This window comes from Artemia sp. Qi Xiang Cuo, chromosome 4 (assembly GCF_049724085.1).
Source record: "Artemia sp. Qi Xiang Cuo chromosome 4, ASM4972408v1, whole genome shotgun sequence".
Lineage (NCBI taxonomy): Eukaryota > Metazoa > Arthropoda > Branchiopoda > Anostraca > Artemiidae > Artemia > Artemia sp. Qi Xiang Cuo.
In genome coordinates, this window is record NC_142797.1 from 70,488,147 (window position 1) to 70,516,092 (window position 27,946).

General features: G+C 38.3%; 1 protein-coding gene across 1 annotated transcript in view; it reads right to left on the bottom strand.

Moving 5' to 3' along the window:
- Nop56 (Nop56 ribonucleoprotein) overlaps positions 1 to 27,079 on the bottom strand; it is an 82,152-nt gene extending 55,073 nt beyond the window's left edge. The window contains exon 1 of the mRNA XM_089088515.1: positions 26,976 to 27,079. Within this exon, the coding sequence (XP_088944641.1) occupies positions 26,976 to 26,978 (3 nt within the window). The 5' untranslated portion in view covers positions 26,979 to 27,079. The remainder of the gene's footprint in view (positions 1 to 26,975) is intronic.
- Positions 27,080 to 27,946: the final 867 nt, after the last annotated feature.

Genomic DNA, 27,946 nt, shown 5'->3' on the forward strand with positions numbered 1-27,946 from the left:
TTAAAAAAGGGCGCATTCAATTGGAAATACAAAGGGATAGTGCCCTTGTTAATAGTCAAAAGTGATTGGACAGCAACTAACCCCCCTCTCATCCCACCTTTTCCCCAAACAAATACAATCACGATTTTTAGATAGCCATTTTGTTCAATGTAGTTGAAAGTTTGGGAAATTGTTTTTTAAGGATGACACCCTCCCCACACAGCCCTCAGGGCAAGGGATGTAAGTTATGCACAGGGGGCATACAAGGTTTTTATAGAAAACGTTTTCATAGAAACTTCAAAAAGGGCTCATTTCATTAGAAATTGAAATGGCTAGTGGCCCTTTTAATAGTCGAAAGTAATTGGAGGGCAACTAACCCCCCTCTCACGCCCACAATTTTCCCAAACACATACAATCGAAATTTTGAGATAGCCATTTTGTTCAATGTAGTTGAAAGTTTGGGAAATTGGGTTTTAAGGATGACACCCTCCCCACAGAGCCCTCAGGGCAAGGAATGTAAGTTCCGCCCTGGGGGCATATGAGGTTTTTATAGAAAGCGTTGTCATAAAACTTCAAAAAGGGCTAATTCAATTAGAAATTAGAGTGACTAGTGCCCTTTTTAATAGTCAAAAGTGATTGGAAGGCACCTAACACCCCTTCCAGTTCCACCATTTCCCCAAACACATCAAATCAAAATTTTGAGATAGCAATTTTCTTCAGCATAGTAAATCTTCAGATAAAAATTATGTTTTTGAGGAGGACACTTCCTCACAGCCCTCAGAGGAAGGGTTGTAAATTGTGCCCTGCGGGCATATAAGATTTTTTATAGAAAGCATTGTTGTGGAAACTTCAAAAAAGGCTCATTAGATTTGAAATTCAAAGGGCTAGTGCCCTTTTAATGTTCAAAAGAGATTGGAGGGCAACTAGCCCCCCCCCCACCTCTCATGCCCACCTTTTCCCCAAACATATTCAATCAAAATATTGAGATAGCCATTTTGTTCAACGTAGTTGAAACTTCTAAAAATTAGGTCTTTGATGATGAACCCCCCCCCATAGCCTGCAGGGCAAGGGTTATTAATTATGCCCCGGGGGCAAATAAGGTTATCATAGAAAGCGTTGTCATAGAAACTTCAAAAGGGGCTCATTCAATTGGAAACTGAAATGGCTAGTGCCCTTTTAAATAGTCAAAGTGATTGGAAGGCAGCTAACACCCCTTCAATGCCTACCATTTATCCAAACACATCCAATCAAAATTTTGAGATAGCCGTTTTTTTTTAACATAGTTGAAACTTCTGGAAATTATTTCTTTGAGGATAACAACCCTCCACAGCTCTCAGGGCAAGGGTTCTAAGTTATGCCCTGGGGGCATATGAGGTTTTATAGAAAGCCTTGTAATAAAAACGTCAAAAAGGGCTCATTAGATTGAAAATTGAATAGGCTAGTGCCCTTTTTAGTAGTTGAAAGTAATTGGAGGGCAACTAACCCCCCTCTCATGCCAACCATTTCCCCAAACACATCCAATCAAAATGTTGAGATCTTCATTTTGTTCAATGTAGTTAAAGTTCTGGAAATTTGGTCTCTTAGGATGACAACCCCCTCAGAGCCCTCAGGTTAAGGGTTGTAAGTTATACCCAAGGAGGATATAAGGTTTTTTATAGAAAGTGTTGTTGTAGAAACTTCAAAAAGGGCTCATTTGATTGGAAATTGAAAGGACTAGTGCCTTTTTTTACAGTCGAAAGTGAATGGAGAGCAACTAACCCCCTTCTCACGCCCACCATTTCCCCAAACACGTACAATTGAAATTTTGAGATAGCCATTTTTTCAACATAGTTGAAAGTTCTGGAAATTAATATTTTGAGGATGACAAATCCCCCCAACCCCTCAGGGCAAGGTTTGTGAGGGCATAGCCATTTTGTTCAATGTAGATGAAGTTCTGGAAATTTTTGGAAATTAGGTCTTTGAGGATGACACTCCCCCCAGAGTCCTCACGATTAAGGTTGCAAGCTATGCCCTGGGGGCATATAAGGTTTTTTATAGAAAATGTTGTCACAGAAACTTCAAAAAAGGCTCATTCAATTGGAAATTGAAAGGGCTAATGCCCTTTTTAATAGGCTAGTTGAAACTGATTGGAGGGCAACTAACCTCCCTCTCACACCCACCATTTCCCCAAACACATCCAATCAAATTTTTTAGACAGCCATTTTTTCAATGTAGTTAAAAGTTCTGGATATTATGTCTTTGAGGATGATCAACCCCCCCCCCACCCTTCAGGGCAAGGGTTATAAGTTATGCCCTCCACCCCTCAGGGCAAGGGTTGTAAGTTATGCCCTGGGGGAATAGAAGGTTTTTTTTTATAGAAAATGTTTTCATAGAAACTTCAAAAAGGGCTCATTCCATTAGAAATTGAAATGGCTAGTGGCCTTTTTAATAGTTGAAAGTAATTGGAGGGCAACTAACCCCCCTCTCACGCCCACAATTTTCCCAAGCACATATAATCGAAATTTTGAGATAGCCATTTTTTCAATGTAGTTGAAAGTTCTTGATATTATGTCTTTGAGGATGACAACCCCCCACAGCTCAAATCAAACACATCACATCAAATCAAAATTCTGAGATAGCAATTTTGTTCAGCAGAGTAGATCTCCAGATAAAAATTATGTTTTTGAGGAGGACACTTCCCCACAGCCCTCAGAGGAAGGGTTGTAAATTATGCCCTGCGGGCATATAAGATTTTTTATAGAAAGCATTGTTGAGGAAACTTCAAAAAAGGCTCATTAGATTTGAAATTCAAAGGGCTAGTGCCCTTTTTAATGCTCAAAAGTGAGTAGAGGGCAACTACCCCCCCCCCCCCCTCTCATGCCCACCTTTTCCCCAAACATATCCAATCAAAATATTGAGATAGCCATTTTGTTCAAGGTAGTTGAAACTTCTGAAAATTAGGTCTTGGATGACGACAACCCCCCCACAGCCCTCAGGGCAAGGGTTATTAATTATTCCCTGGGGGCAAATAAGGTTAGCATAGAAAGCATTGTCATAGAAACTTCAAATGGGGCTCATTCAATTGGAAACTGAAATGACTGCAAACTGGAAACTGAAAAGTTCTGGATATTATGTGCCCTGGGGGAATAGAAGTTTTTTTTTATGGAGCATTGTAATAAAAACTGCGAAGGGCTAGTCACCTTTTTAATATTCAGAAGTGATTGGAGGAAAACTAACACCTCTCCCAAGCCCACCATTTCCCCAAAAACATCCAATAAAAATTTTGAGAGCCATTTTGTGCAACATAGTAGAAAAGTCCGAAAATTATATCTTCGAGGGTGACACTCCCCCCACAGCCCTCAGCGCAAGGGGTGTAGTTATGCCCTGGGGCCATATAAGGTTTTATAGAAAGCATTATTGTAGAAACTTCAAAAAGGGCTCATTTAATTGGAAATTGAAAGCGCTAGTGCCCTATTTAATAGTCGAAAGTGATTGGAGGGCAACTAACGCCCCTCTTAAGCCTACCATTTCCCCAAAAATATCCAATCCAAATTTCGAGATAGACATTTTGTTCAACGTAGTTGAAAGTTCTGGAAATTAGGTCTTTACCAGCTTTGTCGTAGAAACTTCAAAAAGGACTCATTCAATTGGCAATAGAGAGGGCTAGTGCCCTTATTAATCGTCAAAAGCGATTGGAGGGTGAATCCCCCCCTCCATACCTATCATTTCCCCAAACACTTCTGATCAACATTTTGATATAGCAACTTTGTTGAGCGTAATTCAAGGGTCCAGAAATTATAGGGCTGTTTATAGCACAAAAATCTTTCACCTTTCAGCAAAGATTATCGTTTTTTCAACTCATCTTTGTTCCAAGATCTTACAGCTCCCTGATGTTAGCAAAAAGTGTGAAAGACGCCATCTTTCAGCCATATAGAACAATGATGAGAGAACTTTGATGATATAGAACTTTGAAGATGTAAGATCTTAGTTCAAAGATTTCACTTTTAAGCGTTTTCTGACAAAAGACGTAAGAACTTAGCACATTGATGAGTGAAAAAACGGCCCTTATGTTTTTGAGTATGACAACCCCCAACGCCCTCAGGGCTAAGGTTGTAAATTATGTCCTGGGGGCATATATGTCATATAGAAAGTGCTGTTGTAAAAACTTCTAAAAGGGCTCATTCGATTGGAACTTGAGAGGGCTATTACCCTTTTTAATAGTAAAAAGTAATCAGAGGGAGAATCAACCCCTCCCCCAATGCCCATCATTTCCCCAAACATTTCAGATCAACATTTTGATATGGCCATTTTGTTCAACATATTTGAAAGGTCTGGAAATCATGTCTTTGAGGATGACAACCCTCTCCCCATAGACCTCATGACAAGGGCATATAACGTTTTCATAGAAAAATTTGTCATAGAAGCTTCAAAAAGGTTCATTCAATTGCAAATTGAGAGGACTAGTGCCTTTTTTTATTAGTCAAAAGTGATTAGAGGGCAAATGTTCTCCCTCCACACCTATCATTTGCCCAAACACTTCCAATCAAAATTTTGATAAAACCATTTTGTTAAACCTACCAGAAAGTTCTGGAAATTATGTCTTTGAGGATAACAAATCCTCCCAGCCCTCAGGGCAAGAATTGTGAGTTGTGCCCTGAGGACATATAGGGTTTTTATAGAAAGTGTGGTCATATAAACTTCAAAGGGGGCATTGGATTGGTAATCAGATGCTCTAGTTCTCTTTTTAAGAGTCAAAGTGATCAGAGGGCAGCTACCCTATTACCCCTACACACACGTCATATTGTCCCAAGATGCATCTAATATAAATTTTGATATAGCCATTCTATTCAAAATAGTCTAAATATCATATATTAAGGCTTTTGGACTGAAAAAATTCTTTTAAATGTTTTCACTTATAACTTTAAGAAAACAAAAATTAATTAAGATTTTAAGGAATTAATATCAGCGTGTGTTAAACCGACATATGTGTGTTAAACTGACATTTTTTCAGTAAATTCTTTTGAATTTTTTTTTGTAAAATACAAATTATATTCTGGCTTTTAGAAAGTATAGGGTTTAGAACCCTACACAGATTAATTTCTGCTTGTTTTGAGTTCGACTTATTTTAATTTGTTTGTTTTGGGTTTCATTTATTTATTGATACTGATTTGTGGTAGTTGTATGCTTGGTAGATTATTTAATTCTATTTTTGTTCATTTTTGGTTTAATGGAGTTCTTTACTTTTTTTGAAAAACTAATTTTGTGCAAAAAGTTTTTTTGATTGATTTCTGTGTTTTATATTGACAAATAAAAATTATATTCTGGCTTTTAGAAAGCATAGGGTTTAGAACCCTAATCAGATTAACTTCTGCTCGTTTTGAGTTTTAGTTATGTCATCTTTGTGCTGCTGTAGGCCTTGGCATTTTTCTAAATTTTCATGGGTTCTACCAACATAGTAGTTGCCACAGTCAACTACACAATGTCTTATATACAAATTTAACTAAAAATGAATTAACTAATTATATTAAAAAACCAGTAAACAATTTCTCTCAACCTGTTACAGATAGACCTTCTAGGCTGACTGCCAAAAGGGCAAGATTAGCTTTAAGAGCCTGTTTGTAAATATTTTTTTATTCCATTTGTATGAATTGTCTTTTTTTACTTTTCTTGACGTACCAGTCCTGGTTGAACTTCCTTGAAGTAATGATACTAAGGCTGCTTTGAAAATATTTTAGTTTTAAAGATTGAATTTTAATGTGAATTCTTTTATATTCCTTTTTCCTTCATTTGTTTTGCTGACGATGACCCTTGGATATAGGGTCAAAATATTCATTTAGAGTTGAGTTCCACTGTCTTATATAAAAAATATCTCTATTGTTCTACTTGTTGTTATGAAGGAGTGGTCTTATGCAGTGGTCCTCATGCAAAGGCAGCGTGGTCTTTGTTGCTATCTGTGCAAACATACAGCCTCTATTTTGCTAGGTTTTACTTTTGTAGGCTAACACAAAGATTATAGAAGGTCAGTATGCTATAGAGAGAAGGAGTGGTGATAGATACTTTAAAACACCTCCCAAGGGGTCATTAAGGCTCTGGGTACATTCCTGGGAGTTCTATTCAACTATCTCAACTACCTTCCAAGATCAGCAAAAGTCCCTAAACTAGAACTTTACCCTATCCTTTTACCCTTTACCCTATGGATAGGCTAGGCCTGAAACCAATCTAAGGCAGGTGTAATTGCATTTAAATAGGTATGGTCATAAAGGTAGCTTTTGTTCAAGTCTTAATGTTATGCTAGCCTACCTAACATTTGAGTTTTCATACCTACAAAAATGGCAAAAAGCTGAGCTTATTAAACTCACCATCACCCACCCAAAAGCTTGTTTACAGTACACAACTGTCATCAGCAGCAACTCATTGCTGACACCCTTAGTAAAAGCTGAGTCCACTACTTAATCTATATTTGATGCATGTACAATGTTTATTTATGTATTCTGTAATGTTTTTGAATTTAATTGAGTAGCATCTTTGCTAAACAATAAATTTCCTTTGATATAACTTGTAGAAAAATGTCCTATTGAAAACTTGGGGAAATAATAGGCTATCTTTACCTTTTAATGGTTGGGTACATCCCCCCCCCCTTCAGGTGGAAGAGTGCATGTACATGTGGTCACAGTATTGGAAAAGCTGGACTGAAACAAATTCTTTAAATTATTAATTCAGAATAAGCACATCTGTAGGCTCAGCAATGTAAGATTGTCAAACTTTTAGTTCTTTAACCACTCTCCTCTGTAAATAATGAGCAAGATCTTGGTGTCACTATTGACAATGAACTAAAACTAGGCACTCATGCTAAGAGGTCTGCTGCTGGGGCTAGTTTAACCTTGGGACTGATTAAGTGTACTATTTCCTCTTGTTCCCCTAAAGTCATCAGTCTTCTTCATCAGGGACTTGTGCATCCTAAGCTTGAAGTTGGAACGTCTCTTGCCTCTCCATTTTTTAAAAAAAGACATAAAAGTTCTTGAAGATGTGCAGAGACATACCACTAAATTGATAGTGGCGTGCAAGAGCTTTTCTAATCTGTAACACTATCAAAGCTGAATCTCCCTACTCTTGTAAGGAGAAATAGGGGAGATGCTATTTTAGCCTTTAAGTTATTGAGGGCTAATATTCTCCCAGCATTATTCCCTACTGTTGGTACCAATTCAAGAACTAGAGGTCATCACCTGAAACTTGTCAAGCAGTCTAAAATATCTGGAGTCCATACTCAATGCAAGAGTCCATACTCAATGCTTCTCAACATGTATTGTCATCAATTTGAGCAAATTATCCAATGAAATAGTTACTGCTGAATCTGTTGATGTTTTTAAACAAAGGCTAGATGCTGAGTGGTCATCCAGAGAGTGTAAACTCAATTGGGATGCTACTGAAGATGGAACAGCACCTGGTCACCAGTAAACCTTGCATAAACTAGTCATCATTCTGGAGCTTGGCAAGGAGAAATCCTTAGATTGCTCCTAGCTGCAATTTAAGGTAATAAAGGGCAGAGCTCCTGACTTTCTTCCTTTGGCTCATAACCAACTTTTAAAAAAGCAACAGAAAGTAGAGTAAGAAGAAGGTATTGAAAAGGGACTTTATTCCCCCATCTACATCTTCTTATAGTAACAAATAACAGAAAGTGAGGACAACCTTAATAGTGAAAGGCTCTCAGCTTTGACGAAATCCATCATAAACATGATGCAATTAATGGTCCAGCCTCAGCTTTGGTTCATATATGTGATGGCCGCTTTCAACTGAGACTTGATTGTCCCTTAGACTAATGGAAGAAAATTCAGAACAGAGTCATCACAATTTTCAGACATCTTTAAAACACATTTAGGCTTGCATTTTTCACAGGTTTTCTAAAAACCCCTTTCTCCAGAAGTTGTTTTAGAGGAGGGGGCTGATGGGGTACTTGCTCCAGGCATATAAATTTTAGGGGCACAAATTTGAAATAAATAATCTATCATATATAATCATTTTGTAGTTTTTTGATATTTTATTATTATTAAAATAAAGAACAGGTTGTAGTTGGAAGTAAGTATAAGCAAATTAAAGAGGCCAAAACTACCACTGCTTTTCCCTGAAGGACAGCACATGCCCATTGACTACCTAAATGTGGACCTTCTTGTCTGCTCCCCTAATACACAAATTGCTCTTCAAATGACAAAGATTATTGACCAACCAACATGATTCAGGCAACAGCAACAGCCCCCCTTACTAAGAGTGACCATATTTATATCTCAACTGAGATACAGGTGATGTTCAAGAAGGAAAATAAAGAAAAAAAATCCTTTATAGATCATGAATTGATATGGTAGGATCTGTCAAAGGTAAAATGGGAAATTGTGATTAACAATGGTAACATAGAGAAAAAGTTGAGAGGCACAAGACAGTAGTTCTAGCTGTACAAAACATACATACCTGGGTATACTGGATGCCCCTGCCAAAAACACTCCCCTTGCTACCCAAAGAATCAAAAGGGCTAGAAGGGAGAAGAAAAGAGCATGGACCAAACATGTAAAGTGCAACCATGATAACCACTGTGACACATTCAAGAAAAGAAGAAACAGATTAAGAAATTTGACTCAGAAGGTTGTAGAAAACTGTGAGGAGGAAATTGCAACTGACACAAAGTACAATCTGAAGAGGTTCTAGTGCCATGTCTCAGCAGTTAATCTGTCTAGACATGCCATTCCAGATTTCATGAAAGAGGATTATACAAAGCCCTCAGAGGCTAAAGAAAAAGCATATTTTGTCAACTCTAGCTTTGGTACAAATTTCTCCACTCAGCCCATAGCTAACCCTCCACCCACTTTACCAGAGCAACCAATCCTAAACTCAATGTACATGACAACTATAAGTATAGAGTGTTCTGAAAAGGCTTATAAGAGTGGATGCAAACAAAGCTGCTGGGCCAGATAACCTACAACCCAGACTATTAAAAGAAGCAGCTGAACAAATTGCTGAGCCAATAGTAGTGATGTTTGAGATGTCACTCACTTCCAAAGTGTTCCTAAGTGACAGAAAGTAGGGTAGCATCCAGCCCCTCTTCAAGAAAGGGAGAAAGGATCAAGCCAGTAATTTATCACCCTATAAGTCTCACTTCCATTGTATGCAAGGTCCTTCAGAGTACCAAAAAACGATGCGCTTGTCTCTCACCTTGAAACAAATCAGTCATTTTCAAAAAGTCAGCATAGTTTCTGTAAAGGTTGCTCAGTCAACAGAAAACTCATTGAATCATACAACTTTGTGACAAAACTCTTGGATGGCAGCCTTCTGGTGGATGTCATATTGCTTGATCAAGCAAAAACCTTTGATAAAGTACAGCATCAACTTCTTCTCCTGAAGCTGGAAGCATACAGGGCACATGATCACAAAGTTCCCTTTCTTACTGGAAGAACTCAGAGGGTAGTAGCATATGACAATACCAGTAAAACTGTCTATTCAGACAAAATTCCTGTCATTAGTGTAGTTCCACACTGGAAAAAGTCATTCACCAACGTTTATACAACCATCTCACAATATTGTCTACTAGGTGAAACCCAATTTGAGTTTCAGAAAGGTTATTCAACTAGTCATGCTGCCATTCATGTTGTTGATTTTGTAAATAATTGTTTTGAAAAAGGTGAGATTTCCTTAACAATTTTTATTTTAAGAAAGCATTTGATACAGCTGATTTTGAATTTTCACATTAGAATGTTTAGGCATTAAAGGTGTGAGTTTAAAGTGGTTTGAAAGCTATTTGTGTGGATGATCTATTAAAGCAAGGGTTGATGATGTTTCTTCTTAGCTATAGTCGGTGTCTTGTGGTCAGCCCTTGGTCCACTTGTTTACCTGGTTTATGTAAACAGTATGAGGTTTTATCTTCTGGATTGGTGCCTACAGTCTTGGTGCACTTCAATGCTTTAAGAACTTTTTACCTCCAATGGTATTATTGGTATTATACCATGCTTTGATTCACCCACATGGCAAAATCCTGGGACCCACATTGTTCAGCATGTATATTAACAACTGTACAACTCACCTGAAAAACCCAGTAACATTACATGATGATGATTACAAACTCCTAGGACAGCCTAAATTAGCCCTGATTAATCAACAATGCAAGAAAATTTAGATGAACTATCTAGATTATCATCTGAATGACATTTGCAATTCAATGGATGAAAATACAAAGTCCTGCATCATGGACACAACAACCCTAGACAACCTTACCATATTGGAGATGACCTACTTGAAGCTGTAAGTGAGAAGAAGGACCTGGGGGTTATTGTTGATGACAAACTCAAGTTCCAAAGCCACACACAAGCTCAAGTTGCTAAAGCAAACCAATCCCTAGGGCTCATAAAACAAACATTTACTACCAGGAAGCCATGCACAGTCAAGAAGCAGTACAAAGCTACTGTACATCTACATGTGGAATTTGGAATGATCCTGGCATCTCCCCAGTATAAAATGGACGTTAAAGCACTTGAGTGTCCAAAGATAAGCAACCAAGCTTATACCAGCCTTGCAGGAGAAGCCAAATGAGGAGCACGTTGTGTCCTGAGTAGACGAGATTAAACTGGTTGGATATGTTGACAACAGCCTGTGTCTTACTCAAAGTGTGAATTCACTCACCTGTTCTTTGAAGTTACCTGGAAGATATTTTATTTTTTATTCCCATGAGAATTAATCCATTGTGTTTGAATTCTAATTGAATTCAAATTAAAACAAACAAAGGATTGTAAACAAATAAAGGATAACTTCAAGTACACCTGTTTCTTCTGGAAACACATAGTTGCCAAATATAGCCAAATATTATATTTTTCGATTATCATAGATTAAATTAGCTCAGCCGTTTTTACGCACTTTCGACGTTAAAATTCACGCTGCATTTTTTGGAGACAGCCTGTGCAGAAGGGAGCAACAACAAACATTCAAGAGCTGTATAGTACTAGCGGGAATTTGTGTCCTTAAACTGCTGGGATCAGGTGATTTTTGTGATGCACTTCCCATGGGTATTGTCTAACTTAGAATCCTTAAAGCTTGAATATAATGCCACCAAAAAGACCTAGTCAGAGCCCCAAAAAAGGGGCCAATATGTGCACAACATGTGATGAAAATTTAGATATAAATTCAAGTGCTAAGAACTATGACAGATGTAGCCTCTGGTTATGCATTGATTGTCTGGAAATGTCAGAGGCTGAATACTCTCTACTAACTAAAATGACATGGCGAGTAGGCTGCAAGTGGAAATGCCCAGTTTGCAAAGGTAAACCACAAGTGACAGATGCGGCGTCTTTGAACAATATTCAAAACTTATGGACAAGACTCTTGAACCATTCTGGTCAACTCTTAGCACAGTAAATGAACTGGACACCAAAGTTAAAGATGCGGTGAAAGAAGCATTTTCCGAACTTCGAGAACAGCTAACCAAAGACATTGAAAACCGTTTTGGTAATGTTGAGAGCCGTTTGACAACCCTTGAACAGTCTCCCTTGTTTGACAAGGATGCTGCTCAGAATTTGGTTGAGTTGGAGATTCAGATGTTGAAAAAAGATCTTGAGATGCAGCTTGAAACCAAAGTTAAACAGATGGTTGAAGATGATAGAGGCCATCAGCATTGCAAGCTAAATATCAAAATCCTTAAAGATGAATATTCAAAAATTGGTCTGTCTTTTAATCCTGAGAAATCTGAAGTTATCATTTTCAATTGGCGAAATCCCTCTACTTCTCTCCTAAATCCGGACAGTTCTCTTGTTAAACCCGCAGACCATATTACATACCTGGGCCTTCCAATTGGCACATCTATAGGCCACACACATTGTTTGTTGATTTCTCACGTTGAGCATAAAATTAGCATTTCTTATGCTGGAATTGTAAAAAGTAAACTACATTTCAACCATTACCTTCTAGCATCCATTTACAACACCACAGCCCTTCCACATCTGCTTTACATTGCTCCTTTCTGGAAATTCTTTACAGTTACAGATAAAAAGCACCTACAATCAATCTTCTTCAGATTTACTAAATATCTTCTACATTTGCCCCCTTGGACAAGAAACCATAAAATTATTCATTTGTATGAGCTAGCTGACCCTAATATTAGCATTAATAAATCTCTATCCCATTTTTAAAGTAAGTTTTTTCATCCATGGTCACCAATTTGTTCACAATAGTTTTTTGTATTAATGTAATGTATGTAATGAATTTTTTTGTCTCTCTATTTTTTTTTTTTTTTTGTCATTTTAGTGATTATTCCATATATGTACCTTTTTTTTGACGGGTAATAAATGAATAATAATAATAATATTAGTATTAATAAATCTCTCTCCTGTTTTAAAAGAAACTTTTATCATCCTTTCATTATCATCATTGTTCATATTAATGTAATGAAGAGTTTTTTTTTTGTCATGTATAAGAATTTTAAATGTGTGTTTGTGTCCTTCTTTTTCTTCTTTTTTTTCTTTTTGTTTTCTTTAGTGATTACTCTGTCTACTGTACCTCTTGTACCTTTTTTTGACGGGCAATAAATGAATAATAATAATAATAATATTGTTGTTTTTGGTGTCCCCCCTCAGACAAATGATGAACTCTACATAAAAAAATATCTTGTGAGTCATTATGGGCTCACAAACATAAGCGTCTCTAATGTCTGTCATCTGAGGAGTCAGCAAAGCCAAGTTGTAACCACCATTACCAAAAAAAGACCTGTTCCCATATTATTCTCAGTCCCAGATTTCAAGACTAAGAAGCAGATTCTGCAAAAGTCTTATGAAAGAAAACGGTTAGGTATGATTCAGTTCCAAAATGATGTCTCCAAGACAGACCACCATAAAAGAGCAAAGTTATATGAGGAGTTGCAGGTCAGGCATGCAGAGGGCAACGCTGATTTGGTTATATGTAGGAACTCTATAGTTCCAAAAAATGGTCAGATTTGTGCAGCCCTTTCAGCTGCAATGTAACATTAAACGTTTTACCCTACAATGTAAACAGTATGAATAGACAGTTAGAAGGTAACGTGTTTCAAAGAAACATTAGGGACATGCAGCCCCCTCCAGGCATGAAATGGAAGAATAATCTTTCTGTGTTGTATACAAATCCTGATGTACTTTCAAACAAACTTGACAAACTTTATTCTTTGGTAAGTTTGCAGAAACCTGATATAGTTATCATGACTGAGGTGCTTCCAAAGCACTGTCTCAACCCCAAAGCACATTTCTTTCAACTGAGTGGCTACAATATTGTGTACAACAAACATTCAAAAAGGGGAATTTGTGTTTATATTTCATCATCATGTAAATTAAAATATGCAGAAGTTGATGTTTTGTTTACTATGGAATTAATTGAAGTAATTAGTGTGGAAATTAAGTTGCCAGGGGTACCCCAAAATGCGAGGATTGTAGGCATATATCAAAGCCCATCCAGAAATGAATTTAGTATGTTAAATTAATTAAAAAAACTTTTTCCACAAAATTAGTTTTTCAAAGAAAAGTAAAGAACTCCATTAAACAAAAAATGAGCAAAAATAAAATCAAATAATCTGCCAAGCATGAAACTACCACAAATCAGCATCAATAAATAAATGAAACCCAAAACAAAAAGAAATTACAATAAATAACTGAGTCAAAATCAAAATGAGCAGAAATTAACATAAGTTGGGCTCAAAACCCCTATGCTTTCCCAAGGACAGAACACAATTTGCACTTTACTGAAAAAATTATAAATGTTTTTACTTTTATAACTTTGATAAATCAAATAATATTAAGGTTTTATTACTAAATATCAGTATATGTATATTAAACTGACAATGCACATTCATTTGTATTTTTTTCAGTTTTTAAACATAAAGTCAAATGGAATGCTGGGAGTGGAAGGGGGATTAGTTTCCCACCAATCAAATTCAACTATTAAAAAGGGCACTAGCCACTTCAATTTCCAACTGAATGAGCCCTTTTTGAAGTTTCTACAACAACACGTTCAGGCCTTATATGCCTCCAGGGCATAACTTACAACCCTTGCCCTGAGGGCTGTGGGGGAGTGTCCTCCTCAAAAACATAATTTCTATCTGGAAATCCACAACACTGAACAAAATGGCTATCTAAAAATTTTGATTGGATGTGTTTGGGGAAAAGGTGGGCGAGAGAGGGGGGCTAGTTGCCCTCAAATCATTTTTGACTATTAAAAAGGGCATTAGCCCTTTGAATTCCCAATCAAATGAGCTTTTTTTGAAGTTTCTAAGACAACACCTTCTATAAAAACCTTATATGCCCCCAAGGCATAACTTAAAACCATTGCCCTTAGGGTTGTGGGGGAGTACCCTCCTCAAAAACATATTTTCTATCTGGGAATCAACTATGCTGAACAAAATGGCTATCTCAAATTTGTGATTGGATGTGTTTTGGGGAATGAGGGGCATGGGGGGGGGCTAGGTGCCCTCCAATCACTTTTGACTATTAAAAAGGGCACTAGCCCTTTGAATTTCCAATCAAATGAGCCTTTTTTGAAGTTTCTATGACAATGCCTTCTATAAAAACCTTATATACCCCCAGGGCATAACTTAAAACCCTTGCCCCAAGGGTTGTAGGGGAGTGCCCTCCTCAAAAACATATATTCTATCTGGAAATCAACCATGCTGAACAAAATGGCTATCTCAAAATTTTTATTGGATGTGTTTCGGGGAGTGAAGGGCGTGAGGGGGGGGGGCAGTTGCCCTTCAATCACTGTCAACTATTAAAAAGGACATTAGCCCTTTGAATTTCCAATCGAATGAGCCTTTTTTGAAGTTTCTATGACAACGCCATTCTATATAAATCTTATATGCCCCCAGGGCATAACTTAAAACCCTTGCCCAGAGGGTTGTGGGGGAGTGTCCTCCTCAAAAAGATATTTTCTATGTGGAAATCGACTATGCTGAACAAAATGGCTATCTCAAAATTTTGATTGAATGTGTTTGGGGAAATGATGGGCGTGGGGGGGGGGGGGGGCTATTTGCCCTCCAATCACTTTTGACTATTAAAAAGGGCACTAGCCCTTTGAATTTCCAATCGAATGAGCCTTTTTTGAACTTTCTACAACAACAACTTCTATAAAAACCTTACATGAACCCAGGGCATAACTTAAAACCCTTGCCCTGAGGGTTGTGGGGGAGTTCCCTCCTCAAAAAGATATTTTCTATCAGGAAATCAACTATCTCAAAATTTTGATTGGATGTGTTGGGGGAATGGGGAATGAGTTGCCCTCCAATCACTTTTGACTATTAAAAAGGGCACTAGCCCTTTGAATTTCCAATTGAATGAACCTTTTTTGAAGTATCTACGACAACGCCTTCTATAAAAACCTCATATGAACCCAGGGCATAACTTAAAATCCTTGCCCTGAGGGTTGTGGGGGAGTGTCCTCCTCAAAAAGATATTTTCTATCAGGAAATCAACTATGCTGAACAAAATGGATGCCTCAAAATTTTGATTGGACGTGTTTGGGGGAATAAGGGGCAGGGGGGGGGGCGAATTGCCCTCTACTCACTTTTGACTATTAAAAAGGGCACTAGCCCTTTGAATTTCCAATTGAATGAACCTTTTTTGGAGTTTCTACAACAACACCTTCTATAAAAACCTTATATGAACCCAGCGCATAACTTAAAACCCTTGCCCTGAGGGTTGTGGGGGAGTTCCCTCCTCAAAAAGATATTTTCTATCAGGAAATCAACTATCTCAAAATTTTGATTAGATGTGTTTGGGGGAATGATGGGCGTGGGGGTGGAGGGCTAGTTACCTTCCAATCACTTTTGACTATTAAAAAGGGTACTAGCCACTCCAATTTCCAATCAAATGAGCCCTTTTCACAATTACTATGACAAGTCCTTTGATACAAAGTGCCTGGGTATGGAGAAGAAAAAATAAATAATGCATTGTGCCCACATCATACCCCACAACCCTATTTGAATGAGCCTATTTTGAAGTTTCTACAACAATCTCAAAATTTTCCATCAGGAAATCAACTATGCTGAACAAAATAGCTATCTCAAAATTTTGATTGGATGTGTTTGGGGAAATGATGGGCATGGTGGGGCTAGTTGCCCTCCAATCACTTTTGACTATTAAAAAGAGCAGTTTCTATGACAACGCCTTCTATAAAAACCTTATATGCCCCCAAGACATAACTTAAAACCATTGCCCTGAGGGTTGTGGGGGAGTGTCCTCCTCAAAAACATATATTCTATCTTGAAATCAACTATACTGAACAAAATGTCTATATTAAAATTTTGATTGGATGTGTTTAGGGAATGATGGGCGGGGGGGGGGGGGGCTAGTTGCCCTCCAGTCACTTTTGACCAATAAAAAGGGCACTAGCCCTTTGAATTTCCAATCGAATGAGCCTTTTTTGAACTTTCTACACCAACAACTTCTATAAAAACCTTATATGCCCTTAGGGCATAACTTAAAACCCTTGCCCCAAGGGTTGTGGGGGAGAGTCCTCCTCAAAAGAACATTTGCTACCTGGAAATCAACTATGCTGAACAAAATGGCTATCTCAGAATTTTGATTGGATGTGTTTGGCAGAATGATGGGCATGGGGGGGGGCTAGTTGCCCTCCAATCTCTTTCAACTATTAAAAAGGGCACTGGCCTTTTTAATATCCAATTGAATGAACCTTTTTTGATGTTTCTACAACAACTCCTTCTATAAAAACCTTATATGACCCCAGGGCATAACTTAAAAACCTTGCCCTGAGGGTTGTGGGGGAGTATCCTCCTCAAAAAGATATTTTCTATCAGGAAATCAACTATGCTAAAAAACATGGATACCTCAAAATTTTGATTGGATGTGTTTGGGGGAATAATGGGCATGGGGGGGGGGCTAGTTGCCCTCCAATCACTTTTGACTATTAAAGAGGGCACTAGCCTTTTGAATTTCCAATTAAAAGAACCTTTTTTGAAGTTTCTACAACAACACCTTCTATAAAAACCTTATATGAACCCAGGGCATAACTTAAAACCCTTGCACTGAGGGTTGTGGGGGAGTGTCCTCCTCAAAAATATATTTTCTATCAGGAAATCAACTATGCTGAACAAAATGAATACCTCAAAATTTTGATTGGATGTGTTTGGGGGAAAAATGGGCATGGGGGGGGGCTAGTTGCCCTCCAATCACTTTTGACTATTAAAAAGTGCACTAGCCCTTTGAATTTTGAATTGAATGAACCTTTTTTGAAATTTCTACAACAATGCCTTCTATAAAAACTGTATATGAACCCAGGGCATAACTTAAAACCCTTGCCCTGAGGGTTGTGGGGGAGTTTCCTCCTCAAAAAAGATATTTTCTATCAGGAAATCAACTATGCTGAACAAAATGGCTACCCCAAAATTTTGATATGATGTGTTTGGGGGAATGGTGGGTGTGGGGGTTGGGGGGCCAGTTGCCTTCCAATCACTTTTCACTATTAAAAAGGGCACTAGCTCTTTGAATTTCCAATTGAATGAGCCTTTTTTGAAGTTTCCATGAAAACACCTTCTATAAACCTTATATGCCCCGAGGGCATATCTTAAAAACCTTGCCTCCTCAAAAACATATATTCTATCTTGAAATCAACTATGCTGAACAAAATGGCTACCCCAAAATTTTGATATGATGTGTTTGGGGGAATTATGGGCGTGGGGGTGGGGGGCTAGTTGCCCTCCAGTCACTTTTTACTATTAAAAAGGGCACTAGCCCTTTGAATTTCCAATTGAATGAGCCTATTTTGAAGTTTCTACAACAATCTCAAAATTTTCCATCAGGAAATCAACTATGCTGAACAAAATGGCTATCTAAAAATTTTGATTGGATGTGTTTGGGGAAATGATGGGCATGGTGGGGCTAGTTGCCCTCCAATCACTTTTGACTATTAAAAAGAGCAGTTTCTATGACAACGCCTTCTATAAAAACCTTATATGCCCCCAAGACATAACTTAAAACCATCACCCTGAGGGTTGTGGGGGAGTGTCCTCCTCAAAAACATATATTCTATCTTGAAATCAACTATGCTGAACAAAATGGCTATATCAAAATTTTGATTAGATGTGTTTGGGGGAATGATGGGCAGTGGGGGGGGGGGGGCTAGTTGCCCTCCAATCACTTTCAACTGTTAAAAAGGTACTAGCCCTTCAAATTTCCAATCAAATGAACCTGTTTTAAAGTTTCTATGACAATGCCTTCTATAAAAAAACCTTATATTTCCCCAGGGCATAACTTAAAACCCTTGCCCTGAGGGTAGTGGGGGAGTGTCCTCAAAAGTATATTTTTTACCTGGAAATCAACTATGCTGAACAAAATGGCCATCTCAAAATTTTGATTGAATGTGTTTGGGGGAATGATGGGCGTGGGGGGGGGGGCTAGTTGCCCTCCAATCACTTTCAACTATTAAAAAGGGCACTAGAACAGGACAGCTTTCAGCACCAGCATGTTGTGGATCCCATAAGACTCAGAAGCAATTCCACTCCCCATGTACTAGATTTGGTATCACTAAATCTCCAGATGACATACTAGACCTTAAGATGCTGCCACCTCTAGGTAAAAGCAACTATGTAGTTATGTCTCTATCAATGAATGTAAGTGCAACAGTGAACTCTGGTTCTAAACTTTATTACAATTACAGCAAGGGTTGTTATGATGAAATTCAGCACTTTATCTGTTCTGTTTCTATTGTTGAGGAGCTTCAGTCTAGGAATGCATATGTGGATGTTGCTTTTGAGTTCATCCAAAAGGTTATAAAAGATGCATGTTATAGGTTTGTTCCATGTTATTACATAAAAGAAGGTTCAAGAAAAAGAAATGACTGCCATAATTTGTAAGTGATGCTATTAGTGATAAAAATAAACAATGGAGACAGTATATGGTGGAAAAAAAATGAAGACTTATGGTGTGCATATAAAAGGGCTCAGAATCACGCCACTCATTCTCTATGCATTAACTGGGAATTGATGCATTAACTGGGATGATCTAAATCCCAATTTGGAAATTATTGCCCAATTTCAAACACCTCAACTTTTTCAAGAGTTCTTGAAAAGATTATTGTATTTTGGATACAGGATTACTTCAACCAAAACAAATTATGGCATCTGTCACAGCATGGTTTTAGAAAAACAGGTCATGTAATACACAGTTGCTAGAAGTTGTAAAATATTTCCAAAATATGGCTGATCTCAGTTTGAAGTTTGATTGTTTTTACATTGACTTCAATAAAGCATTTGACAATGTTTCAATTAGTTTGTTGCTTGAAATATATGATAAGTGTAAGCTAGGCAGTAGAACTTTTACATGGATTACAGATTATTTATCAGGCTGTTCCAAGCAAGTTATAGTTGGTAGTGCATTTAGTCAAGTGAGAGTCCAATTTTGAGTGGTGTGCCACAGGGCAGTTTTTCAGGCCCAGTGTTATTTTGTTTGTTTGTCAACAATTTGCCTGAAGTATGTTGTCACTCTATTGTCAAACTGTTTGCACACAATATAAAACTGTATAAAAGTGTTACCTCCCCAGTAGTTGTCACCCTTATTCAAGAGGATCTGAATGCCCTAAATGATTGGTGTAAATTGAACTCCATGTTTGCAAACCATCAAAAATGTTTTGTACTCCATAACTTTTCAAAAAGCTCAACTTACCATTATTTTCTTGGTGATACACCTGTTTCATCAGCAGATTCAGCAAGGGATTTAGGTATCCACTTTGATAACCAGTTGAAGTTTCACAAGCATGTGTCAATAATTTCATGAAATGCCAATTATTCTGTTTTGGATTAAGAGAAGTTTCATGAAATTTAACCTTCACACTTTTATGACACTATACAAGACAATAGTATGCCCAGTGGTAGAATATTGTTCCTTTGTGTGGTATCCTACATGGAAATGTGACTCACAGCAAATTGAAAGGCTTCAACATTGGGTGGCAAAGTGTGTGCCATATTTGAGCCATTCACCATATCAACATTGACTGGAGTGTTTGAGACTTCGTTCTCTGGAGTTTTGATGGGATAGGATTGACCTGATCAATACATTCCTTATTATGAAGGGTGTTTATAATGTGGACTGGGTTGATTTCTTCAAACTTAGTCATTACTCAGCCACTTGACAAAACTCATATAAACTGTATCAGCCACAAGTGCACAATAAAAGAGGCCAATGTAGCTTTGTTAACTGTGCAACAAAACTTTGGAATAGTTTACCTGATACCATAGTTTCTACATAAACAGTGCAATCATTTAAGAGTGCTCTTATTGATACTGAGTTCTATGAAAAACAATTTCTGTAATATAGTTGTTTTTTACTGATGAATATTTTTTTGTTTTATTTTTCATTTTGTGTTTGGCAGTGTTGCTGTTTTGAGCTGTTATTTTTTTGTGTTTGTTATGCAACAAGCCTATGGCTTCCTCCTTTATTGAATAAAATAAATAAATAAAAATATAAGACCTTTTTCTTGAACTTACTATTTTCTTGTGATTGGTGACTTTTTGGATTTTGTTGAATTTTCTGACTATATTGAAACTTTAAACAATTGTGATTCTAGCTGAATTTTTTATATACCTGACCAGGGTTTGCCTGGTTCCACCCAAAATTTCCACACCACTAACACTCAACTGTGTCCTCCTTAATGGAAATTTCCACACCACTAACACCGTGTCCTCCTTAATGGACAAAGTATAATAATTTTTGGTAAATTGTTCATTATTCATATTATTGACTTACAAATAAAGTAAACATACCACTCACTGCCTTTTTTATGCTCTTTCCAAATATAATAATCATTTTTGTCAGAAATGAATTTTGCCCCCCTCCCTATAGGCTATATACCAATTCAGGGTATATATTTCCACATTAGGGGGGGGGGGGGGTAAATTTTATTTCTGATGTAAATGAGATGTAAGTTTAAATTTTTCCCCCACCCCCTAATGTAGAAATATATACCCTGAATTGGTATATATATAGGGGTGGGGGTTAAAATTGATTTCTGATAAAAATGATCCTTGTTTTTGGAAAGAGCATAAAAAAAAGCATTGAGTGGTATGTTTACTTTGTTCATAGGTCAATAATATGAATAACAAAAATTTAATCACTTTAGTTGGACATGAATTTTAGCCCCACCCCTATATATACCAATTCAGCATATATATTTGCACACTAGGGGCATAGGGGTAAATTTGATCTCTGATGTAAATCAGAGGTAAGTTTAAACTTTCTGCCTACCCCCTATTGTGCAAATATACACCCTGAATTGGTATATATAGGAGTGGGGGGGAGGGTAAAATTCATTTCCAAAAAAATGATTCTTATATTTGGAAAGAGCATAAAAAAGGCAACCCTGAATTGGCATATAGGTCAATATATATTCTTCTTCTGAATTTGCAGTCAGGAACGGAGCACAGTTGCCAAACGATAATTATTAAAAACGCCACAGATTACGTTGGCCTTCCGTTTTCTGCGTACTTTTGGTGATGATTTGTTCTGCGTACTTTTGGTGATAATTTGTGCAGAAGGGAGCAATCTCAAACAAACAAGAGGCCGAGTTGGTACCAGCGGGATTTAATCCTTAAACTGCTGGGAATAGGTGATTTGAGTATTGCACTTCCCACATTTTGTCTACCTCAAGAACTTTCAGGGCAAAAAGAACTTCAAATTAGAAATTATATTGGCTGAGATGTGTATTTAGAAAGCATATTGGCATATTATTCGCCAGGACCACAGAATACGAAGGTGTGTAACTTGTAGAAATTACATCCTTTGTGTTGACCTTGGCGTCCTTGAGAGTGGATCAAGTGAAATCTTAGAACAGTTTTTTGGAAATATAAATAGGACATAGACTATTTTATATACTTGCTGATCAGTTTTGACTATTCTTTTCATCGAATCCTGTGCAATTATCGAACTTAAGCTCGCGATAAAAGTGCCTACGTGACCGCCCGCCCACGTGCCCTTTTAAATTTTAACCCGGGCGCCAAGTTTTGATCGCTTGGCGTTGTACTGTGGTTTTGTTCTCAGCCGAGTTCTCAGCGAAGAAATAGAAGAAAATGCCGCCGAAAGTGTCAACAAACAAGAGAACCCGGGTAAGCCCAAAGAAAAATGAAGATGAGTGTGGTAGCTGTAGACGCGAACTTGATGAACAGTCCCAAGCTTTTTCTTGTGATGGTTGTGATAAGTGGCTGTGCATAGATTGCGTTGGAATCTCAAAATCAGAATACCAACTATTTTGCAAAATGACTGACAGCCTCACCTGTGAGTGGTTCTGTCCTGTGTGTAAGGTTACTGGGAATAGCAGCCTTGGCTCAAATGTTACACAAAAGCTTATCGAAGCTACCGTTTCAAAAGCTGTGACCTCTTCTCTGGATCAGTTTCAGCAAGATCTTAAACAAGAACTGGGGAACATTAACAGCAAAATCTCTAACTTGGAAAGTGAGATCGCAGGCAAGTGCACCCTAGCAGAAGTTGAATCCAAATTAGAAGATATAGTTACTAGCAGGCTGAACCGGTGTCAGAGCGATACTACCAAGAACTTTGAAAGTGATGTTAGACGGATCATCCGTGAGGACAGAGAGAGACAGAAAAGGCAGCTCAATATCGTAGTTTACGGAGTTCCTGAATCATGTGAAGAGGCAGCTGATATTCTGATGTTTATTCAGGATCATCTTGCCCAGTCATACAATCTGCCCTCTGTCAAAATCTTGAAGCCGCAGCGGCTCGGGAACAATCCACCAAAACCAGGTGACCGACCTAGACCTGTCCTCTTCCTCACTGATAACTACAAGATAAAAAAGGAGATTGTGACTAAGTCGAGGGAGCTGAAGGGTGCTGTGCAGTTTCACTTTGACCGCACAAAGGCGGAAAGGGAGAAACGAAAACAAATCCAAACTTCAAAAAACGGGGCAGCGATGGAGCACTAAAGTGCCCACTGCCTGCTGAGGATAGCCCATATGTAAATAGTTTCCACAGTTGTAGTAGTGTCGATGATAGTGATTCATTTAAGAATGGCAATAATAGTTGTGCTTTCCATTCATGCTCGAGCCCTAGCTCATCAGACATTAGTTTCAAGAGTTTGCCAAAAGTGATTCATTATAGTAACCCTCCACAGACTAGTCAAAAGAAATTATTGAAGCTTTTTTACACGAACATTGATACAGTGACAAATAAGCTTCCTGAACTAAAACTTACAACTACTGCTGAAGAATACGATGTGTTGTGTATCTGCGAGCTGACCCCCAAGAACTCTACTACCCCACTGGAAGATGATCATATCATGATCCCCGGATATCGCCTGTTCTCGAATCTCTCAACTCACCCCAGAAGAGGCGTTGCTGTTTATGTGAAGGATGTATTACAGGTCAGAGATTTGACTTTGAATCAGGATTAGTCCCCATGGGTTGAGAGTGTTTTTGTTAATATTGTTATTGGGGGGAAGCCACTTCTAATAGGATGCGTTTATAGAAGCCCAAGCAGCCCAGATGCCGCTGCCTCTTATGGGGCTCTTACTCAATTAGCTGATCATGCATCTAAGCATTGTAACCAAGATTTTATTTTAATTGGAGATCTAAATATGCCTGATATTTTGTGGGTGGATGGAGCAGGTTACCATCAAAGTTCAACTGCAACTAACCCGTTTGTGGAATATTTAGGCAACAATAATCTGTACCAATTAATTGATCAGCCAACCCGTTACAAAAACAACCAGATACCATCTCTACTAGACTTGACAATCACTAACAACCCAGGACTGCTAGTGAATACTGATTACCTGCCCCCCATTGGCGCTAGCGATCACCTCTGTATTTCCCATGACTTGCTAATAAGTCAACCACCAAACAACTGCACCAAACGAACGTATACCGACTACAGCAGGGTCAGGGAAATACTACAGGCGGTTGCATGGGATCAAGTGACTAACAGTGATGATATAGAGCAAGCCTGGCTAAATTTCAAGAACGCCGTCCTCCATGTTGAGCAGCTTTGTACTTCAACGTCTTTTGTCAAGGCACCTAGAACACTGCCTCACATAGATCGACCCATTAAAAGAGCCATGAACAGGAAGAAAAAGGCACTTTCGAAGTACAAGAAGTGTGTATGCACACGACACTGGGAGCATTATGCCAGAGCCAGGAATAAGTTGAGACATCTAACTAGGCATTTTCTGGCAGAATATGAGGAGAAGATAGCCTTTAGTATAAAGGAAAACCCTAAACGATTTTGGAGGTATGTGTCCAAGAAAGATAAGAACAGGCGATCAATACCATTCTTATTCAACGCTGAAGGGAAAAAGTTGGAAGACCCAGAAGCTATAGCAAACTTGCTTAACACTACCTTCGCTTCGAACTTCTCCTCAGACACATCAGCTGAACCCTCATGTCCTGACCCCAGACATATCGAACATCTTATGCCGAAACTCATCATCACGACTGAAGAGGTTAAGAAAAGACTATCAAAGCTGGACCCTAACAAAGCCAAAGGACCAGACGGCATCCATCCCAGGCTGCTCAAAGAAATCTCTGATATAGTCACCGAACCGCTCTGCTCCTTGTATAATCTGTCTTTGAAGACAAAGAAACTACCACCTGATTGGCGTACAGCAACAATAACTCCAATATTTAAGAAAGGTTCCAGAAGCCAGCCAGAGAACTACCGGCCCATAAGCCTTACCTCAGTCGTTGCTAAGCTGATTGAAGGAATTGTCAATGATGCCGTTATAGCTCATATGACAAGGAATGGTCTCCTTTACAGCGGCCAACATGGCTTTAGAAAAGGAATGTCCATTGAAACGAACCTGATCCAAGCTTATGAATCAATCACTGAGGTTATCGAATCGGGATCCCCTGTAGACGTGTTCCTACTGGACCAGGCAAAAGCCTTCGATAAAATGTCCCACCGGTACCTGATGATTAAACTGTCAGCATATCACATTGATGTAGACGTAGCCCAGTGGATCCATAGCTTTCTGTCTGATAGAATCCAGATTGCTGCAGTCTACGACCACAACGGAAACCTCGTGTACTCGGCACCAGTAAATGTCAGAAGTGGTGTGCCACAGGGAACTAAGTTGGGCCCGACTTTATTCAACCTCTACATTAACGATGCTCCTGAGGTTGTCCAGAATCTGCTGGAACTATATGCAGACGATTCCAAACTCTTTGGACCTGCCGCTTCTGACGAAGACTGCAATGCCCTGCAACAAGACTTAACAAACCTCTGCCAATGGGCCTCAACTTGGACACTAGAGTTTAACCCAAGCAAATGTAAAGTTTTACATCTTGGACTGAACAACCCTTGCCATAGCTACCATATGTTGGACTCTACTGGTGCTATAACACCCATCCAAAGCGCAGAGGAAGAACGTGATCTCGGGGTAATCATAGATAATAAGCTGAAGTTCCATAGTCACTGCCGAACTCAAGCCGCAAAGGCAAACAAGATCCTAGGCCTAATCAAGCGATCAGTGACTAGTCGCCACCCCAGGGTCATTAAGAAGCTTTACACAGCCCTTGTCCGCCCTCATCTTGAGTTTGGGATGGCAGTTGCAAACCCCCACTTTAAATGCGATGCAGAGTTGCTGGAAAAAGTCCAGAGAAGAGCTACTAGGCTCCCATTTGCCAACCAACAAATCCCATATGAGCAACGCCTAGAAAAGCTTGATTTGCAAACTCTGACCTACCGTAGAAAAAGGGGGGACGTAATTTTGGCATATAAGTTGATGAACAGCAGTGTTATCAAGCCCATTCTCGAACAGGACCAGTCTAGCAGAGCGCGAGGTAACCCCATAAAACTCCGCCAAAGATTCAGCAGAAAGCGTGAGAAATACAACTTCTTCACCAATCGCGTTGTTCCGTTGTGGAATTCACTGAGCGATTCAACTGTTTCCGCAGCTTCAGTTAACAGCTTCAAGACTGGCGTTGACCATGACTGGAGGAACAAGCCATGGAGGACGCAGTGGGATGAGCCTGCATCCACCACTAGGGTCTATTAGTGTGTGATATTCAACTGTCCTGTATACGTGTAGGATGTGATGATCCACTAATGAATTGTGCAACGAACTCCTGTCAATACTACCTGGCGACATCTACAGGTTCCTGCAACCTTAGTCGCTAGAAGATGCGATTTAAGGTAATTTAAGGTAATCATATTATTGAGTTAGGACTATAGTGAATACACCATTTGATGCCTTTTTTTATGCTGATTACGAATATAATAAGTATTTCTATCGGAGATGAATTTCAGCCTCCCCCCTATATATGCCAATTCAGGGTTAGGTATAGCCTATATAGGGGGGGGGGGGCTGAAATTCCTTTCTGATAGAAATGCTTATTATATTCGTAATCAGCATAAAAAAAGGCATCAAATGGTGTATTCACTTTATTTGAAACTCAATAATATGATTTGGTATATATTGACTGGCATATATAGGGGGGGGGGCTAAAATTCATTCCAATAGAAATGATTATTATGTTTGTAATCAGCATAAAAAAAAGGCATCAAGTGATATATTCACATTATGCATAAGTCAATAATATGATTTGGTTGAAATTTACCCCTTTTAGTTATATAATACCTCCTACTTATACAAGCTATGCCATCCCAACAATAAACAAATATTCTGTGCTCAATGAAGAGAGCTGCCAAGCTTTGCCCTCTTTTGACAGTGATGAAGTGCTCAGAATAGCTGGAAATCAAATGAAAATAGAAGGTACTGTACATGAAAATGGATCAGTATTAGCCTACCAACACTCAACAGAATCTCAGCATTGGAACATGAACCAGAAACTTGTCCCCAGACAATAAAAAAGGTCCAGCTGCAGTAAAATAGGGGTGGTCTGAGAACCCATCTCTTTTTTTCTAGAATGCTGAAGAAAAGTGGTCTTTTACCCTACTTTAAGTCCAAGTCTGACCTCCCAGCAGTCACCTAGCCTATAGGCCTATCCTCAAATGTCAAATTTGATGCTAGTGAAAACATGTTTTTTATGAATAATACTATAACCATTAACATACCATTTCAGAACGCAATATCAATTGCTTAAATTGTATTAATACAATTCATAAATTTCTAAATAGCTACACACCATGCTTTATTCAAATGCTGTTGAGTAGTAAAATATAAATATCACTGTTAGTCAGCGTTGCCAGAAAGTCAAACGAAAAACAAGCCCGAGCTTTTGAAAAACAAGCCAAAATACGCCCGAGGCTTTGAAAACCAAGACTGCCATCATGATCAGTTCATTAAGTTCTAAAATTGCCCAAATTTATGTGTTTCACAACTTTTTTCCGTATTATTTCATCCCAAGATGAAGTAATACGGACAGATAAAAAAATAAAAAAACTTAGTTCCTTAAGGAACTAAGAGATTCAAGACTCAAAGGAGGCTAGGATATTATCTAGATCGACTAGATCGGTTATTTGGTCAGTTTCTTTGACTTCAAATAGCACTATTGAAAAGTAGTTGCAACACAATATTTAAAGATAACTTTATGATTAAAGTAAAGCCTGAAAAAGCGTTAGAACGGGGTTAATACAAAAGCCATCGTAATCCCAAGATGAAATGATATGGATGGATAAACAAAAGAAAAAAAAGGCACTTAGTTTCATAAGGCACTAAGAGGTTTAAGACTCAAAGGGGGCTAGGATATTGTCCTAGGAATTAATACAAAAGCCTTCGTAATCCCAAGATGAAATAATATATACAGATAAAAATCAAAAACAAAAAGAAAGGCACTTAGATCCATATGGCACTAAAAGATTTAAGACTCATAGGAGGCTAGAATATTATCTAGATCGACTAGATCAGTTGTTTGGTCAGGTTCGTCGACTTCACAAGCCTTATGAATATAACTATTGAAAAGCAGTTGCAACACCATATTTAAAGTTAACTTTATGACTAAAATAAGGCCTCAAAAAGAAACGTGAGAACGGGGTTAATACATAAGCCTTCGTAATCCCAAGATGAAATAATACGGACAGAAAAA